The sequence below is a fragment of the Ovis canadensis genome, chromosome 7 (assembly GCF_042477335.2).
Source record: "Ovis canadensis isolate MfBH-ARS-UI-01 breed Bighorn chromosome 7, ARS-UI_OviCan_v2, whole genome shotgun sequence".
In the NCBI taxonomy this organism is placed as follows: domain Eukaryota; kingdom Metazoa; phylum Chordata; class Mammalia; order Artiodactyla; family Bovidae; genus Ovis; species Ovis canadensis.
The window spans coordinates 27,470,096-27,489,542 of NC_091251.1; the positions used below are offsets into that span (position 1 = coordinate 27,470,096).

Below are 19,447 nucleotides of genomic sequence, written 5' to 3' on the forward strand. Positions count from 1 at the left end.
ATCCTAATAGCTCTAACTTTGCATACACGCATAGTACTTTCTTTAGAGTAAATTCCCTTAAGTGGAATTGCTGAATCAAAGACCATCAGAATTTAAAGAAATTTTGTGTTCACTGGCAGATTGCCTTACCAAAAGATGTTTTACAAATTTATTCTCTGACTTTCAGTGTTTTTTCATATGCCTGTTGACTGATAACACTTGAGTTTTATTTTCTTTGAAATCTCTACTAATTTTTATAGGTAAATAGTGGTATTAGATTGCTTTAATTAGTATTCCTTTTATTATTAGTGAGATTGAACAAATTTATTTGTGATTATTCACATTTAAAAAATATATCAATATCTGTTTCTCTGTTGCTGTTTTTCTTATTTTTATTGTTTATGAGTTCTTACATTACTGATTTAACCTTCTTTCACATGCTGCAAATGTTTGTTTTTAGTTTATTGCCTTTTCATTTATGTGATTATTTAATGTGTAGAAGATTTAAATTATTATGGAGCCAAATTTTAACCAGTTTGTTTCTTTTTTTCTTTTAATTTATTCTTTATTGAAGTATACTTGAATTACAGTGTTGTGTTAATTACAGCTATACATCAAGGATATATGACTCAGTTATATATAGATATGTATATTTATATTCTTATTCTTTTCCATTGTGGCTTATCACAGGTTATTGAATATAGTTCACTGTGCTATTCAGTAGGATCTTATTGTCTGTCCATTCTGTATATACTGGTTTGCATCTGTAAATCCCTAACTCCTGCTCCTGCCCTCTCCCATCTCCGTTCCCCTTGGCAACCACCAGTTTATTTTCTATGTCCTTGATTCTGTTTGTTTCATAGATAAGTTGGTTTGTGTCATATTTTAGATTCCACATATAAATGATACCATATGGCAATTCTTTCTCTTTTTGACTTACTTCCCTTAGTATGATAATCTCTAGTTGCATAGTTTTGTTTCTTTATCGTCTTTCCGCTCAGCCTCTGTTGGATTTAGTTTATCTGCCCTTCCCAATCTTACATAAATATTTGTTTATATTTTCTCTTGACTTCTGAGATTTCTTATTTTATCTTTACATATTTAATCCATTGTAAATTTACATGTGAAATAAAAATTTAATTTTTTAAATAGCCAGTTCTAACGCCATTAACTAGACAAATGCTAATTCTGAAGTAACCATTGTTATATATTTGATTCTTATTTATCCTGTGTGTGTTTCTGCACTTTGCTGTATTGTTTTTTAGCCTAGCATTCTTTTTCTGGCACAATTTTAGAATATTTTTGATTATTACAATTTTATATGAGTTTGTATATTCACAAATTCATTTGAAGTTTGCAGAATTTATGCTATATTCCATGTGCTATACTGAAAACTGTTAGTAACATAGTGAGAAAAAAAAGTCCTGACTTGGAGCCAAAATCCAGTTTACACACAAAAATGTGAACGGTGTCACAGGAAATATAAAGAAGAGGTGCATGGTGATATTAGAGTATACTCGGGCACTTTGAACTAGAGAGAGGTCAGGCAGGGCTTCCCTGAGGATGTAATGACTGAGCTAAGAGTTGAGAGAAGGGCAGAAGGAATCAGTTTGGTGAAAGATTCAGAGCAAATGGTCTTTAGAGTAGCCCACTGGCAGGTGTGAGCCTGGTTCTTTTTTTTTTTTTTTTTTCAGGCAAGACTTTATTGGGTCCCCTGCCGCAGCAAGGAGGAGCAAGAGCAAACAACAGGTTCCCTTGTTTCCTTTCTCCCTAAGGGGAGATAAGTTTGTACCTTACACAGGGTGAGGGTAGGGGTGTGTTGAGGGGTCGGACATGTGCAGTTGGGGCAAATTCTGGACAAACAATATGAAAAGACCAAAAAAACCCCACGGCCACTTCTGAAGAACCAGGAGCAAAAACAGGGTTTTGCAAGCAAAAGCAGGGTGCTGCAAGCAAAAGCAGGGTGCTGAGCACACCCCCTGCACTCAGCACCTCCAGTGGGGTGGGCAAACACCTAGGCCACTCTTCTGGCCTGACCCCAGAGCCAGTTGTTTCAAGAAACTGAAAAGGAGCGAGAATGGCTAGAGTTTGAGATGCCTTTAAGATATTCTGGATAGGTGGGCATATGGGCTCAGAAAAGAGTTTGGGCTAGAGGGAAAAAAAAGTATTATCTGCATATTGGTGATTATTGGAGCCATAAAAGCAGGCTGACTTTGTTCAGGGAAAATGTGTCAAGTAAGAAGAAGAGAGCATTGAAGACTTATTCTTGAGGAACTAGATAACATTTAATACTGGGTAGAAGAGAAGGAACCTGAAGAGGGCATGGGGAAATAGTACCAGAGATGTGACAGAATCGAGGGTGAATATGAGAAACCAAGGGAAGAATTTCAAAAAAGGAGGAGAGGATAAGCAGTATTGAACAGATGCTGACAAATAAGTATTTTTTGAAGTCTAAAAAAATACCTTTTGGATTAAAAATAGAGCATAAGCTGCTCTGGCAGATAGTGGGAGGAGAAGCCAGATTGTGACCAGGTGCAAGGGAGGCCATGGAGATGGTGAGCTGTAGAAGTGTGGCTTTGGAAATAGTTTCAGGTAAGCTGGAGGGAAATGTGAGATGACAGTTGTTTGTTTGCTTTAATGGGAGAGTGTTAAACATGTATATAGGATGATGGCAAGTATCATCTTGAGAGGAAGAAGTTAAATATACAAGAGGAAGAAAGAATAATCAGTAGTAAATTTCACAATAACTCATGGTAGCTAAGAGGGACAGCTTCTTTATTTAGTGGAATAAAAGAAGTGTGTGTGTGTGTGTGTGAGAGAGAGAGAGAGAGAGAGATTATTACTAGAGAGATGAGTTAAGCTCTGATCTGATGACTTCGGGTATGTCTGTGAAATAGGAAGTGAGAGAAGCCGCTGAGAATGAGAGAAGAAATCAGGGCCTTGAGAAGAGTGAAATGTTGGAAAAGTAATTACAGAGAATAAGACATATTCCCTTGTATTATTCCCCAAAATCTTTCTGGAAGTGAATGAGCTTGCTTAAAATTTGTGTGTTAACTTAGAGAGGATTAACTTATTTACAATATTCAGTGTCCTTATTTCAGGAACCGTGTTTCTCCATTTATTCGAATCTTCTTTCATGTTCCTGTAATTTAGTAGATTTCTTCTCATAAATCTTTCATATTGTTTTGATTCTTGTTTATTATTATTACTGCTTCTGTAAATAGTTCTTTTTCTATTGTATTTTCTAAAATTTTATTTTTGACTTATTTAAAAGCTAGTTATTGTTGAATATTTACTATTCCTATATTGGTTCTGATAACTTTTTAGTGGGTTCTGATAACGTTTTAGTGGGTTTTAGTGTTTCCAGACCAGCAGTCTTGAGTCTGAGAAGTATCATTATATAAATAATGATAATCCTAATACTTATGCCATAATTTCTTCTTCCTGTTCTGTTGTACAGTCTACAGCCTTCAGAACAATGTTAAATAATGTGAACACTAATAGACATACTTGACTTGTTCTTTATATGAATGAGAAGACGTGTCACAGCATTAAGTATTATAATGACCATTAATTCTTGATAAAACTTAATTGCATTAATAACATAATCCTATGATCCTCTTTTTTACTGGATATTTTTGAGAGAAATATCCAGTAAATTTTTATATTTTATCAAAATCCTTTTTGACATCTGTCACGGTCATCTTCTTTCCTTTACCTAATCAATATGTCACTATTAGGTTTCGATCCTTTAGAATGATCTTTTTCTGGTGTACCTTGGGCTCCTTGTTTTTTCCTCCTATTTAAAGAAGGTATTGCAGATATTTTGGGTTTGTCTGTGTGTATGAGAGTATAACCTGCCTGGGAAGTGTATAAACACCAGGGTGTTTACTATGAACCGTGAAAAAATCTGAAACTGGGGGAGAGGAGGGAAATGTGGTTGCTGATAATATAGCACTATAGTAACTTCTTAGTTTGGTTTTTGATCACTAGTTTTACTCAGCTTATGAAGATACTCTAAACAGTACATGTAGGATCTCTCTCTTACTATTTGAGGGATTAATTTCTATATTATTAGTTTTTATTGAGAAATGTTACTGTTATGTCTTCAAAGGAAATAAATACGGTGAGGTGGTGAATGGTGAGTGGAAATGTTAGTCACTCAGTCATGTCTGACTCTTTGTGACCCCATGGACTATAGCCCACCAGGCTCTTCTATCCATGAAATTCTCCAGGCAAGAATACTGGAGTGGGTTGCCATTCCTTTCTCCAGGGGATCTTCCTGACCCAGGGATCGAACCCTGGTCTCCTGCATTAAAGGCAGATTCTTTACTGTCTGAGCAACTGAGGAAGCCCATAGTGATGGTAACCATCTTCCAATATTTTTTAACTCTTTGCAGTCAACATGTTGTACACTTTAAAACTTATGCAATGTTATAAGTCAATTAAAAAATTATAAAAGAAAAAGCTACTACAGTGCTTGAAGGAAATAAGTGAACTATAACATCTTATCCTACCTCAGAGTAATCACTGCATCTAGCATTTATTAAACTGTCATTGTAGAGAAGTTTAGATACCTGTGTAAATACTAATACTTAATGTGTGTATCATATCTTAATAATGAAGAAAATGTCCTATGAACTCATTAGACAATTTGAAGACTCTTTGAAAGAGCATTTGACAAAAGCGTTAGTGTAGTACAGTGTATTTCAGTAGTTGGAGTTAGATAGCACTTTGAAGGGGTAGCTGGAATAGTATGATACCATCCACCTAGAAGAGATACTATACCACTATGAAGGTGGTGTTTTGTTTTTTGTTTTTTTTTTGAGTAGGGAGTTGCTGCTGAATCTTTCATGTGATATAAAATTTAATTCCATATTATCAATACGTGTGTTTGTTAACAGCTGACCATCTCTTTGCTTTTTTTGCTTGTTATGTGTTTCAGCTAGAGTGAATATACATTTTCACTTGTACCTGTGGTTTCTACTTGATCTCTCCTTAAAAATCTGTATAAAACCTTAGGTGATTCTGAATACTCAAGCTGTCAGTAGATGATTTCACAGTGTTAATTAGCATTTCTTCAGTTTCTGTCATACTTGAAGCATTAATCAAATAATAAAGATGAGTAGGATTTTTTTTTTCCAAAAGAAGCTTTTTAGTTTTATATTAGCTTGGTATGTTTGTTGTCAGTCTAAAATTTTGGCAAGTTTTATTTGCTCCTCATTAATAAATCAGAAGATTTGGGACTTGGCCTGGTGGCTTAGTGGTAAAGAATCCACCTGCCAATGCGGGAGACACGGATTTGATTCCTAGTGAGCCACAACTATTGAGCCTGTGCTCTGGAGCCCGGAGTGCCAACTGCTGAAGCCCACACACCCTAGAGCCATGCTCTGCAATAAGAGAAGCCACCTCGACAAGAAGCCCAGGCACTGCAGCTAGAGAGTAGCCCCCACTCGCCGCAACCAGAGATAAAGCCTGCTTACAGGGACAAAGACCCAGCACAGCCATAAATAAATAAATGAAATTTTAGAAAGACTATTAAAAATAATTGTGTTTAATTATGTTAGTTGCTCAGTCATGTCTGACTCTTTGCAACCCCATGGACTGTAGCCCGCCATACTCCTCTGTCCTTGGAATTCTCCAGCCAAGAATCCTGGAGTGAGTAGCCATTCCCTTCTCCAGGGGATCTTCCTGTCCCAGGGATTGAACCTGGGTCTCCTGCATTGCAGGCAGATTCTTTACTGTCTGAGCCACCAGGGAAACGTCTAGTGAAAGTAAATTAGCTGTTAATTTTTTAAATTTAACTTTTATTTTATATGGAGGTATAGTTTTTACAGGGTTGTGTTGGTTTCAGGTGTACAGGAAAGTGATTCAGTTTTACATGTACATATATCCATTCTTTTTTAGATTCTTTTCCATTTATGTTATTACAGAATATTGAACAGAGTTCCCTGTGCTATTTAGTAGGTCCTTGTTGATTATATATTTTATATATGTGCTGTGCTTAGTCACTCAGTCACATCCAACTCTGTGACCCCATAGACTGCAGCCTGCCAGGCTTCTCTGTCTATGGGTATTCTCCAGGCAGGAATACTGGAGTGGTTTGCCATGCCCTTCTCTAGGGGATCTTCCCAACCCAGGGATTGAACCCAGGTCTCCCGCTTTGCAGGCAGATTCTTTATAGTCTTAGCTACCAGGGAAGCCCAAGAATACTGGAGTGGGTAGTCTATCCCTTCTCCAGGGGATCTTCTCAACCCAGGAATTGAAACAGGGTCTCCTGCATTGCAGAAGTGTGTATATGTTAATCCAAGACTCCTAATTTATCCTTCTCACATTAGCTTATTTTGTACTCCCCCCAACCCTGCCCCTGGAAAATGTATAATATGTGAGCACCAATAAGTTTCTGAACTATAAATGAAAATGTGACCTTCCAGAGTGTGTTATAGTATATATTCTCCTCTTGCCAAGAGAGGGGACTGTGTTTTCCAGAGAGTGGACGTAAATGAAAGTTGGAGTGTACATTGGACTAGGTTAGGAGGGTCAAATCAAATGGTGTGTGAAGTTAAGATCTCTAGAGAGCCACTCTGGCCTTGGCCTTGAGTCCTTTGTCTTGATATCCCTACTCTCCTCTTGATTTCTAGTGCCACCTTTGTCACCAAGCGGGTACATGATCATGAGCAGATTACATACATTTTTAAAATTTAAATAAAAAATATTTTGTGTGCTTCCATTGCATCAATCCTTTACTTAGAAAAGTACTTGCCCTACGTATCTCTTACAGGCCTTCTTTGAGGTTTAAATGAAGTGGATAGTATACATTAAGAGTGCATACAAAGCTCTATAGCTAATAAGTAGAAGATGGCAATAATTATTTTTCCTTTTGCTTCTTTCGCAGTCTCTTGATCTCCTTCTTGATTCCAGTACCAAGTGGAAAGTGGGCCTCCTCTTTACCTCTCTTACCCTTCATAAGCTTCAGCCCTCTTTTATTCCTTTTATCCAGTCATGTACCCTTTCCTTTGCCTTGTTGATCAACTTTTTCTTTGTTCCCTTTTTCCTGCTTCCATCTCTGGGTAATCCCTCTGCTGGTCATGGATATTCATCTGTTCACTTGCCAAACCAGCAGCTTCTCTTTGAATATTTAGTATTCCCTCTGCTCCTTGTGGTAATAGCCGAAGTAGGGTCTTTTCAACAACTAGTTAAAAGCATAGAGAGAGATTCAATGGTATAAATTACCATTTGTAATTTGTAATTTTTTGAATAGCTACCTTTACTAAATATGGTTTATGATGACTTTGGCATCTTACTGGCCTTGTTTTATATTTATTTTAAATAATATTCTTTTACAAAAGTGCCTAAAATGGTTAGCTTCAATCATAGGTAGTCAGGTAATACAGAAGTATAACAGATCTGGCTTTATCTCTTGAAAGTTGCAAAATTAGGGCAAATTCTTTCACTTCTGTACACTTCACTTTCCTCGGCAGCTTTTTGGTTAAGATTAAATGAGTTACCATTCATGAAAACACCTGAGATAGTGTTTGGCACACAGTAGGTGTTTTAACAGATGTTAATTTTCTTTCTCTATCATTTTGGGGTTAAAGTAGATGTACCTATTTACTTACATATGTTGTTTGTTTTCTACATCGTTTTTTTTTTTTTTTTCCAGAACTATTCCATGGCAGTGTATCTTGTAAAACAGTTGTCCTCAACAGTTCTTCTTCAGAGGTTACGAGCAAAGGGAATAAGGAACCCGGATCATTCTAGAGCTTTAAGTACGTATGATAATCTTGTTTTATTTATGCAGCTGAACTGTTTTGGTAAAAGTTAGAATAGTGTTTTCTCAACTCAAGAAATTTTAGGTTTTTTTTTTTTTACTAGAGCTTGTCAGAGTGGATTAAAACACTGAAAACCTTGTTTTGTGAGCTAGAGTAATTCAAGACTTAACAGTAGTTTTAGGAAATTCCTTGGCAGTCCAGTAGTTAAGAGGGCATGGGTTCTGTCCCTGGTTGAGGAACTAAGATCCCGAAGTAGGGATACATACTGCATGGCATGGCCAAAAAAAAAAGTTTTAATATCTTTGTCATGACCTATATTGTATAATTTATATTTTATTGATCTTAAAATTAACTTTGTAACATCAGTATATGAACACAGAATATTTTACCAAAGCTTCATTAAAAATAAATGTTCAGGAATTCTAGAAGATGGAAAGAAAATCTTGGCATATATTTTACAACAATTATTGTGTATTTAAGGTTTATCTAGGAAAAACGTCCAAGGATATGTGATGACAGCATCCCTTCATTAACAAAGTAAAAGGAAAGTCAGTGGGGTGGTAGATAAAATAATGAACTAGTTCTGCTTTTAGTAAACTGTGTGGCCTTGGAAAGTCAGTCTACCTCCTCTGAATTGCTCGTTCCTCATCTGTAACGAGAAGTTTATACCACGTGATAATCTAACACTCCTCCAAAGTCTGCATTCTTTGGTGGAAAGGATCGATCCTTTTGTTCTGTTGAGTTTGAGAGGCAGAAAGGTGCAACTAGACTATTCTGGCCTCAGTGAGGGTTGAGCCCAGAGGTTGATGGCCTTCCAAAGAAGTAAACCAAGTTCTTGCTTTATTCTCTTCCTTATAAGAGGTAGATTCTTCATAAATGAATTTGCGGGTGTCTGGAGATGGGCACTTGGAAAACAAAACTTTTACAGATGAAGGTTAGACGGCTACCCTTTAAGGACATTCTTGATGTGAGTTGATTAATGAGCCCCTATCAGATTTGTAGTTAGGAACATTCTGATATAAAAAAACTAAAGCAGTAAGACCTCCTTTCCTCTTGCTTCCCCTTGTGGCATGGCTTTTATTTTTGTTCTAACCTGTTTTCATACCAGAGTAAACGATCCCACTACTTCTGAATATCAATATACCCTTCAGAGTTCATTGAAGGATTTTTCTACTTAAAAGAGGCTCTTTTAAAAATGCAAATATTCTGAGTCAAGAGGAGCACACTGGTAGCTAATGCCTCTGTTGGCATTCCTTGATAGACAATGGAGAGCTAGTGGTCTGGCTGATGTCTAAGGAAGTGAAAGCACCATTTGCCAAGGCCAGGGAGATAGTAGGGACCCTAAAAGTAGAGAAGGGACCGACACCTGCTTTGAAGGAACGTGAAGAATTTTTCTTTTTTCACACTCCATTCCTGGTCATTCTCTTGAGAATCTTGGTATTTTGCCTCATAATATTAGACTTTCATTTAGTCAGAAAGTATTATTAAATTATGGGAGCCTGTGTGGAAAAGGTCAGACCAGGAAATAAAGCTAAAAGCTGATGAAGCTGTTAAGTGGCACAACAGTAATAATAAGGCAAGCTGTCTTTGTTCAAGCGTAAACTCTTCTCCACTTGTAGCTGTAGCACCACCTGGAGGGGGAGTGGAAAGGTGAGCCTAGAGTTACTTTCTTTACTGGCACAAACCACTGTTAGCCACTGTTAAGCAGGAAAAGCTACTTAACTCAAAAGCTGCTTATTTCATCTCTGATGCATCCTGGAAGTGGAGAATAGTAGGAGATTGGGTAGAATTGTCACACTTTGTGTCTTATCTTAACTGGCCTGGGGAACCAACAAAACATTCACTGGATCCTACCAGTAAAACATTTGTCATGATTGACTGAAGAACAGATTGTTTGCCTTTATGCTATCTCTAAAGAAGTAACTTTCCTGGCACATTAATTATGTAATTAAAAGATTCTGTGAAACAACTTGACAGAAGAGAATGTTGGTGGATATCTCAGATATTTTGAAGGCTCTAATTACCTCCAAATATGTTCATTTTAAGTCATTCTTATCAATAAATTCTACTGGCAGAAATAAATCAGACATTATTCCTGAAATAAAGTCAATAGTATTTAGGCTTTTCACAGAGAAATCTACTCTCTGGTTCATTTGATTTAGTAGATTTTTGTATTGTGGTTTCCACCTTCATGTAGAGTTTTCCCGTGATAACTATCACAAGAGTCCTTTACTAATTCTTGGTCAGGCTCCTGTCTCTGCTTCTTTTTCTCCTGAGCAGACATTTTAAACCTTGGCCATGCTTAAACAATATTCCCTCTCTTTCAACACACTGTCAGTGTAAGAAAACTGGTGCTATATGACGTCTCTAAATTGTCCATTTCTTCCTTAATGTCACCGTAACTTTATTCGTACTTATCCTTATTTATTCTCTTCAATCTCAGGAGGAAATGTCCCTTTTCGTGCCCAGTATTAATCTATTGATTGATTCATCTCGTTCAAGAAATTGTTTAAGAGTCTACTATGTCCCAGGCACAGGAGAACATGGTATTAAGCAAAACATATGCTGTTTCTGCATCCTTGAGAAGTTTGCAGTCTGATGGGAAAGACAAAATTAAATGATTGCACAAATCACTAATGAATTACAGTTGTGACATGTGTCTTAAAGAAGAAAGACAGGGAACCCTGGAGGTGACAGCAGGATAACAGTCCTCTGGTGCTGTGATGTTCAAGGCAAGATGATAAGGATGAGGAGGAATTAAACCCCAAGATAGGAGGAGAATGTATCAAGAGACAAGGCTAGGGGGGTTGGAGTGGAGAGGGCAGAGGAGGAAAGTGGCCAGAGAGATAGCCATGGAGTGAGTTCTTACAGGTGATATAAAGGTAATGACAGGAAACCCTTAAAGGATTTTTAAGCAGAGCAGTATGACCGGATATGGGCAATGAAAAGATCACTTAGACTGAACTGAGGGGGGCTAAGCTGATATAAGTGAGCCCATTAGAAACCCAGTTGTACAGAGATGTTGTCTTAAACTGGAGTAATAATGATGAAAATAGAAGTTGATGTTTTGAGAGATGTTGAAGGGGAGAATGGTGATTATGTGTGGGGAGCGAAGAAAAAGAAATGAAGGAGTTCTGGGTTTCTTACTAAGCACCAGCTTACATGATAGTGCCATTTACTCAGATGGAAAACTGCGTTGAAAAGATCAGGTTGCAGGAGCAAGATCAGAGTCCATCCTTGGACTTTTGGCATTTTAGATACCTATGAGGCATTCAGATGGAGATGCTCACAAACAGTATTATGAGGCCCTTGTGCTCACTTGTCTGCTCTCTGTCCTGTATTTTCAGTTCCTTCCTCTCCACCAGATCTTTCTGTCAACCTTCACTGTCAAGTCTTTTTCATCCTTTAAATAATACAAAAGCAAGGTACTCTCTAGGAACCTGTGTTCCTCCTATTCTCATCCTAGTTTCCTCAAAGAGTAGTAGACACTTCCCTTTCTACCTCCTCACTGCAAACCATTGTGAACTTTTAACTCCCATCATCCCGCTGAAACTACTCTTGCAGATATCACAAGTGACAATCTGATTGCAGAATTTAAAGTTTGTTTTTTCAATGTATAACTTAGGTATTTTTGCTACATTTTGTGCTAACAACTTTCTCCTTGAAATTCTTGTCTCTCTTCTCAGTCACTTGCCTTCAATGGATTCTCTTAAGGGAAGCATCCTAAATGTTTGTTTTCCCTGGGTTTTTGTCCTTGGTCCACTTCTCTACATACTTTTTGCTAGAGATTATCACATTCACCTTTGTGGTTTAAGTTAGCACCAACTCCCAAACAAATATTTTCATTCCAGGCCTTCCCCTGAATTTCAAGTGTAGATACATGTAGCTGTCTTCACTGAAACATACCGCTGTTTCCTTTAATTCAAGGAGTGAAAATTCACAAGTTCTATCAGACATAAACCCTAAATATTTCTCAACTCTTGTTAAATTTTCTCTCCCTACCATCACTGACCTCATTTAAGCTCTTATATCCTAAGTTTATTTCAAAAACCTATTCTTGAATTATTTATTCCTTTTCTTTCTTGGCACCCCCTTTTCCTATCTCTCTTCTGATAGCAATCTAAATGATTAATATGACTTAACCTTACCTGGAGAAGGCAATGGCACCCCACTCCAGCACTCTTGCCTGGAAAATGCCATGGACAGAGGAGCCTGGTGGGCTGCAGTCCATGGGGTCACGAAGAGTCAGACACAGCTGAGCGACTTCACTTTGATGCATTGAAGAAGGAAATGGCAACCCACTCCAGTGTTCTTGCCTGGAGAATCCCAGGGACAGGAGAGCCTGGTGGGCTGCCGTCTATGGGGTCACGCAGAGTTGGACACGACTGAAGTGAGTTAGCAGCGGCAGCAGCAGCAACCTTATCTGTTTTTTTGCAATCCATGGCTTGCTAACACCAATGGAATAAAAACTAACTTTGAGGGCTTCCCTCCTGGCTCAGTGGTAAAGAATCCACCTGCCAATGCAGGAGACATGGGTTCAAAGCCTGATCCCAAGTGGGAGGATCCCACATGCCATGGGGCAGCTAAGCCTGGACGCCGCAACCACTAAAGCCTGCACACCTAGAGCCTGTGCTCCTCAACAAGAGAAGCCCATACACCACAGCCAAAGAAAAGCTGGTGCAGCAACAAAGACTCAGCACAGCCAAGAATAAATAGAAATTTAAAAATTAAAAACAACTAACTTTGTTAGGATGATGTAAACGTATAGCTTTCCTTGGTGTGGCATCTGTTTATTACTTTCGGTTGTCATGTGTATTCACTCCTCTCTCATTCTTTATATTCCAGAAATAATGAATTCTTTCTTTTCCTCAGTGCTGTGTCAGTATTGTTCTCTGTGACTCGAACTTCCCTGTTACCTCCTTTGCCTGATTCTAGTTGTCCTGCATGTTTCACTTTTTCCTGGAGGTGTCTCAGAACCCCCAGAGTTGATGCATTGAGTTTCAGCCAGTTTCCATTACAGTGCATTAGAGATGCTCTCAACTAAGTATCTTTGCTCCCATCTAGACTATGAATTCCTTTAGGCAGGAATTTAATCTTATCTTTCTTTGAATTCCTAATGCTTAGCTCAGGGTCTGGCACATAGTAGTCCCTAAGACTTCTATTAAGTAAACTGATGAGAAGAGATCGTGAGTGAAAGGTCACATCTCTGTGCCTCTTGTTTTCTTGTTTGTAAAATGGACATGTTGGACGTGGTTAATATGTTCAGTTGTTTCCAGCTTTAAAAGTCTAAAAGGGATAGAGTTTTTTTTTTTAACCTATAACAGCACTAATAGAACCATCTGTGATGATGGAAATGCTCTGCATCAGCACTGTCCTGTCCCGTGTGGTAGCCACCAGCGCCATGTCTGTGCTGAGCTCTTGAAACGTGGTACTGCAGCTGAGGAACTGAATTTTACATTTGGTTAAATTTAAATATAACTACATGTGACTAGTGGCCAACTCTCATAGCACAAGACAACAGGGATTTTCAAAGATTAATTTTTAATGTGGCTAACTGTAACTTTATTATGGGTCATAAAGGAAATACTGTTACTGCTGCAGCTCACAGTGACACAAGAAAACTTGAACTCCTGGAAGACTTATCACATGTTGGTTGATGCAGCAGGATAAATATCATGTCTTGTTTTTATCTTTCACTCCCATGCCCACAAATGATGAATACTTTACTTACTTTGTCTTTCCTCCCTACTTTCTTCTGAAATTTAACATCGTGATTCCCATCCCCTATCTTTCTTCTTCAATATTTTGGTTGTATTTATCAAAGTTTACAAGCAGTAAAAATTAACCTTTTTAAGTGTACATTCTGAGTTTGACAGGCATATGCAATCATGAACCACATGTTACAATGAAAACATGTAACATTCTTCACCCCAGAAAGTTCCTCTGTGGACCTTCACAGTTCCTCTCATTTCTTCTCCCCTACTTCCCATAACCATTAATATGATTTCTGTCTCTAGTTTTTCCCTTTCCAGAATTTCAGATATTTGAAATCCCACAACATGTAACCTTTTTTAAAAAAATTATTTTTTATTGAAGGCTACCCTGGTTGCTCAGATGGTAAAGAATCTCCCTGCCATGCAAGAGACCTGGGTTCAATCCCTGGGTTGGGAAGATCCCCTGGAAAAGGGAATGGCAACCCACTCCAGTATTCTTTCTTGGAGAATCCCATGGGCAGAGGAGCCTGGTGGGCTACAGTCCATGGGGTCGCAAAGAGTCAGACACGACTGAGCGACTAACACACACACACTTTATTGAAGTATAATTGCTTTACAGTGTTGAATTAGTTTCTAGTGTACAACGAAGTAAAACAACTATACATATACATACATCCCCCCCTTTTTTTTATTTCCTTCCTATTTAAATCATCACAAAGCATTGAGTAGAGTTCCCTGAGCTATGCAATTGATTCTCATTAGTTCTCTATTTTACATATAATATCAATAGTGTATATATGTTAATCCCAATTCATCCCACCCCCTGCCTTTCATTTCTGATTTCTTTCACATAGTATAATCCTTTTAGGTTCATTTGTGTAGTTTGAGCTCTTTATTACTGAGTAATGTTCCATTTATTGGTACTGTAATTTCTTTATCCATTTGTCAGTTGATGGACATTTAGATCGTTCCCAGTTTTTTGTTATGAGTAAAGTTGCTGGAAACATTTACATTTTGCATATGAATATTTCAGTTTTGTGAACATGTGTTTTCATTTCTGTTGGGTAAGTACTCAGGACTAGGATTGCTGGGTCACATGATAAATGTATGGAAAAGAGATTGGCAGTTTCTTATGAAGTGCATGTTCCGTTTTTGCATTCTGTCCAAAAAGATTTGAAATTTTTAGTTTTTCCCCATTCTCACTAGCAGTAGGTATTGTCAGGCTGCTTTGATTTTGCTATTCTGATTACTGTGTAGGTGATATGTCATTTGTGGTTTTAATTTGTGCTTTTCTAATGACTAATGATGTTAAACATCTTTTCATGTGCCTATTTGCCATCCTTCCAGCTTCTTTGATGAAATGTCTCTTCAAATTTTTCCCATTTCTTTTATAGTTTATGCTTCTTGTATACTATGAAATCTTTGCCAAATCCAAGATCACAAACATTTTACTTCTAGAAGTTTTATTGTTTTAGTTTAGGTCTGCAGTTTGTTTTACATTATTTTTGGCCGTGCTGGGTCTTTGTTGCTGCATGCAGGCTTTCTGTAGGTGCAGCGAGCAGGGGCTGCTCTCTAGCTGCAGTGCATGGGCTTCTCATTGCAGTGGCTTCTCTTGTTGTAGAGCACAGACTCATGGCACATGTGGGCTCTTCCCAGACCAGGGATCAAACCCAGGCCCTCTGCGTTAGCAGGTGGATTCTTAACCACTAGATCACCAGGGAAGCCCCTACACTTTATCAGAAATTAAGGTAAACTTATAGGTTCATTTTCTTCCCATATAGATACCCAGTTGTTCCATAACATTTGTCAAAAATACTAATTTTTCCTCCATTTAATTACCTTGGCACCTTTGTCAAAAACCAATTGATGATAGGTATATAAATTTATTTCTGGACTCCCTCATTATCTTCCACTGACCTATTTGTCTATCTTTATACCAATAGCACAGTCTTACTAATTAAAGCTTGATAGTAATTCTTGAAATCGGGTAGTCCTCTACCTTTTTCTTTTTCAGAATTGTTTTGACTAAATAGAGTATATAAAAACGTAATGGATAGTGATCAAATAGTTTATACAGGAATATTAGGGTCATTAAATATTTTTAAAAATCTGTCATTATAATTCACCTCAGCAAACTAAACAGAAAACAAATCATATGATCATCACCATAGATTCAGTAAAAGCTTTGGTCACTTTTTCAATATCCTTTCATGATTAAATTCAGCAAAGTAGAGACAAGGGGGTTGTTTAATGTATGAAAGGGTATTTTATAAGAAGCCTTTAGCTAATATCATATTAAATGGTTAAAAACTTCACCCCTAAGATTGAAAATAAGGCAAGAATATCTTTCTTAATACGTCTGTTCAGCATTGCCCTTGAGATCCTAGCCAGCACAATAATGCAAGAAAAAAGAAACTGATTAGAAATGAATAATAATTATTGTCTTTATTTGAAGATGACATCATTGTGTAGGGAAAAAAATCCCAAAGAATCTACCCAAAAAAAAGCTACTTGAGCTAATGTGTGAATTTATATGGTCAGTTTATAAACATTGTAACATCAAAAAAATGAAGTACTTAGGGATATATTATGCAAAATACGTGCAAGATTTGTATGCTGAAAACTATAAAACACTGGTAAGGGTAACTAAAACAGGACTTGAATATCGGAGAGATACATCATGTTAATGGGTCAGAACACTCAGTATTGTTACTGGAGAGATGTCATTTCTCTCCAGTTTGATCTGTAGGTTAAATTCAGTTAGAGATCCTCAAAAAGTATCTTTACATGAAAGGATTGATTGAATCTATAATGGCAAAGGTGAAAAAGCAGAGCTTTTCGTAAAAGAAAGTGACAAACTGATTCTAAAATAATTTCAGAAAAATCTTTCAGCTCTGAAAGAAAATGAACATGTAAATCATATTTTATTTTGTTGCAATAGCTAATATTTTTTCCCTCCCTCCCACCTCCCTCCCCATCCACACAATAGCTAATCTTTATTGAGAATAATGTTATTTTAAAGCATTTGTTTGTATTAACTCATTTAATTCTTAAAACAATGCTATGAGCTATTAGTATTATTCTCATTTACAACATGATGAAACTGAGGCACAGAAAAGTGACTAAGGCTGAATTATAACCTAGGCTGGCTCTAGATTCTTTGCTCTGAACCACTGCCTCAGGTTGCCTCTCTTTTCCATTTCTTTTCAGAGTACTAATGCTGAACTTCATATAGACAAAACCTAAAGTCAGTTACTGTTCCCATTGCTGTTTGTCTTGCTGTGTGGGTATTAAGAGGGGTGGTTGTAAAATGGTTAGTAACCACATTTATCATATGGCAGTGGTCACCTTTAAGCAGATACTATTCATTAAATGTATCTTAAGAAAGGATTAAGATTGGGTCTATAATGGCAAAAGCATGTTTTTCATAGTTTACTTATATAATTAATTAGCATAAGTGATGTGATAACTATTTTCCAGACAAAATCCATGGATTATATGCCTTTTTAGATGTGATAGCCTACAAGTTAAGTCGACATTAAATTTTCAGAATTTCCAGGCCATAAAATTACTTTTTAGTATGTCATCAGAATCACATCTGGAACTTTTTATTAAAAAACTACTCATTTGTATCCCTCTTCTCCATTTTGATTCATTGGGCAATTATAAATTAGAAAGCTCTGTAGGTAGTTCTGACATGCATCTTAGTTGAGATCCACTAGTTAGTTTATGGAGACAGTTGTATAGAGTATCTAAGATTTGGACCACTTCAAAAAAAATCCAGACTATATGCTCATCAAGCTTAATAAAGGCAGGATTCTTAATTCTTATAAATGGCTATTAGTTCAATAGACATCTGTTCTGAAATTCTTCTTTATCCAAGTACTTTTCCCTTTTCTTCTCTCTGTGTATTTATGCATATCTGTGCTTCTACCCATCTGTCAGTCAACTGTCTGGGATCAGTTGTGCCTCAGGTCTGAAATTCTGTGATTAACTATGTCCACAACTACTCCGCTTGGTCCCCCTTACACAAATAGACTTTAAAGTTACTGTGAAACAGTTTCTAAAATTATTTGAATATTACATTAAGGTATATCCTGACTCACTTTGTGTTAAAGTTTAATTGAAGTTCTAGGGTTTTCAGAAGTAACCTGAATGTTGCTGGTTTGCAGATGAGAAGTATAAAGATCCTTGTTGTATTAGACTGACCAAGAGTAACAGAATAGCTTTAAAAGTAAAATTACCAGTGCTGCCTCTCTTAAGAACCACAGGAAATTTGAACTGAGAAGACTTAGAGATTATTTAGTGTGGGTTGTTATTTTCCAAGAAGTTAATCTCAGAGAGGAGGATTGACTTGCCCAGGATAGTGTAACTAATCAGGTTATGGGTAAATAAATATAAAACTCAAATAATTATATGGTTTTTAAAAAGGCAGTTGAACTTTTTTCTTTTTACAGTATGAAATTAGAATTACAATAAATATTTTTATTATCTGAGCTTTGTAAAAATTTATACGTTAGTTTTATAGTTATTATTAGTTTCTTTTAAAATAATATTGTCATAGTTTAAAAGGAAGAAGATATTTATCCAGTTTCTTAGAGTTGCAAAAGAAGGGTCTGCCATCAGTTGACTGTGGTAAACTGCTTGTATAAATTCCCTTTATGTTAGTGCAGTGCAACTTCTGTTTTGTCGGTGAGAAATAGGAAGCTTACAGGAAGTGTAGTCAGTCTATAGATAGGTATACGGTCATTTTCCTTCCTTTGCTTATTGTAGAGATTATAAACTATAAAGTTTTTTTTTCATTCAGTTGATTGGAAAATAATTGAGCAGATTATTCTTTAGTGCCATTTTTTTAAGTTCCTCATTCTTGTGTTGCATCAATGATACATCTTTAATAAACTTCTTTTGTTTGTTTTTTCTTTGATGAATGTCAGTTAAAGAGAAGTTGACTGCAGATCCAGACAGTGAAATAGCTACAACCAGCCTGAGGGTTTCTCTACTATGTCCAGTAAGTGCTAACTAATATTTGCTCTCCAGGAGGTTTAATACACATTTTCTTTTTTTTATTAAGTATTTCTAGTATTTAACAAATTCTGTTACCTTGAAACATACCCACTTGTTAAGAGTTTATGAAAAGTAAAAGATATTATGTAGTCTTAGGATTTGAAATGTAAACAAGTTTATGTCTATAAAATTTTTCTGCTCTTAGTTATATTTAAATATTGATTATGGTTATCAGATGACTGTCTCTCAGACTTAAGTGTAAAATCTCCAAATGAGGCATGTTTATCATTTCAATGTATTTATTGAAATTTCATTTTATTAAATAGTATGCTTCTGAATAAAAATCTGACCATGATTACTCATACATTTAACTCAACCACTTTGTCAGCAATGACTATAACAAGAATTTAAAACTATTATTTAATAATAATTGAATAATTATTGAATTATTACTGAATAATTGAATTGGTATGCATATAAAAATCAACTAGACATATTTTTAAACCAGAAAATGAGATCAGTTTCATTCATTTGTATAAAATAAATATAATGCCTAAGTGAAAACTGGTAGTGAATGTTTCCAAAAATGCGTTGTTAAGGTTTGCTTTTTAACTAATTTGATATTAGGTCTACCAGTAGTAGGAATGGTAGTTGAATGATGCTTTCATACAAAGATACGTGAAAAACTAAAAGTAAGTTACATTTTGATTGCCTTTTGTAATCATATTTAAATTGGGGAGAAAATATGAAAAATAAGAGGACTCAGCTATTTCCTCATTTGCTGGGATTGTTCAGGCAAGTCTGATATTGAAGGCTTTTAATACTGAAATCCTACTAATCTAAGATTAATTTATTCTTAAACAAAAATTGTTTTATTTGTCTTATATCTTAGTCTCTTATAATTTATAAAACCTCAACACAAGTGTGAAAAATACACCTCAACACAAAAAGTAATGAAAAAGTCTGTAGCTCAAGAAT

General features: G+C 36.3%; 1 protein-coding gene across 2 annotated transcripts in view; it reads left to right on the forward strand.

Annotated features, from left to right (window-relative positions):
- The window catches only part of PIAS1 (protein inhibitor of activated STAT 1), a 128,723-nt gene that overhangs the window by 86,085 nt on the left and 23,191 nt on the right, over positions 1–19,447 (forward strand). For both annotated transcript variants that reach the window (XM_069595478.1, XM_069595479.1), the window contains exons 7-8: positions 7,643–7,748; positions 18,400–18,473. In XM_069595478.1, coding sequence (XP_069451579.1) covers positions 7,643–7,748; positions 18,400–18,473 — 180 coding nt within the window. The remainder of the gene's footprint in view (positions 1–7,642; positions 7,749–18,399; positions 18,474–19,447) is intronic.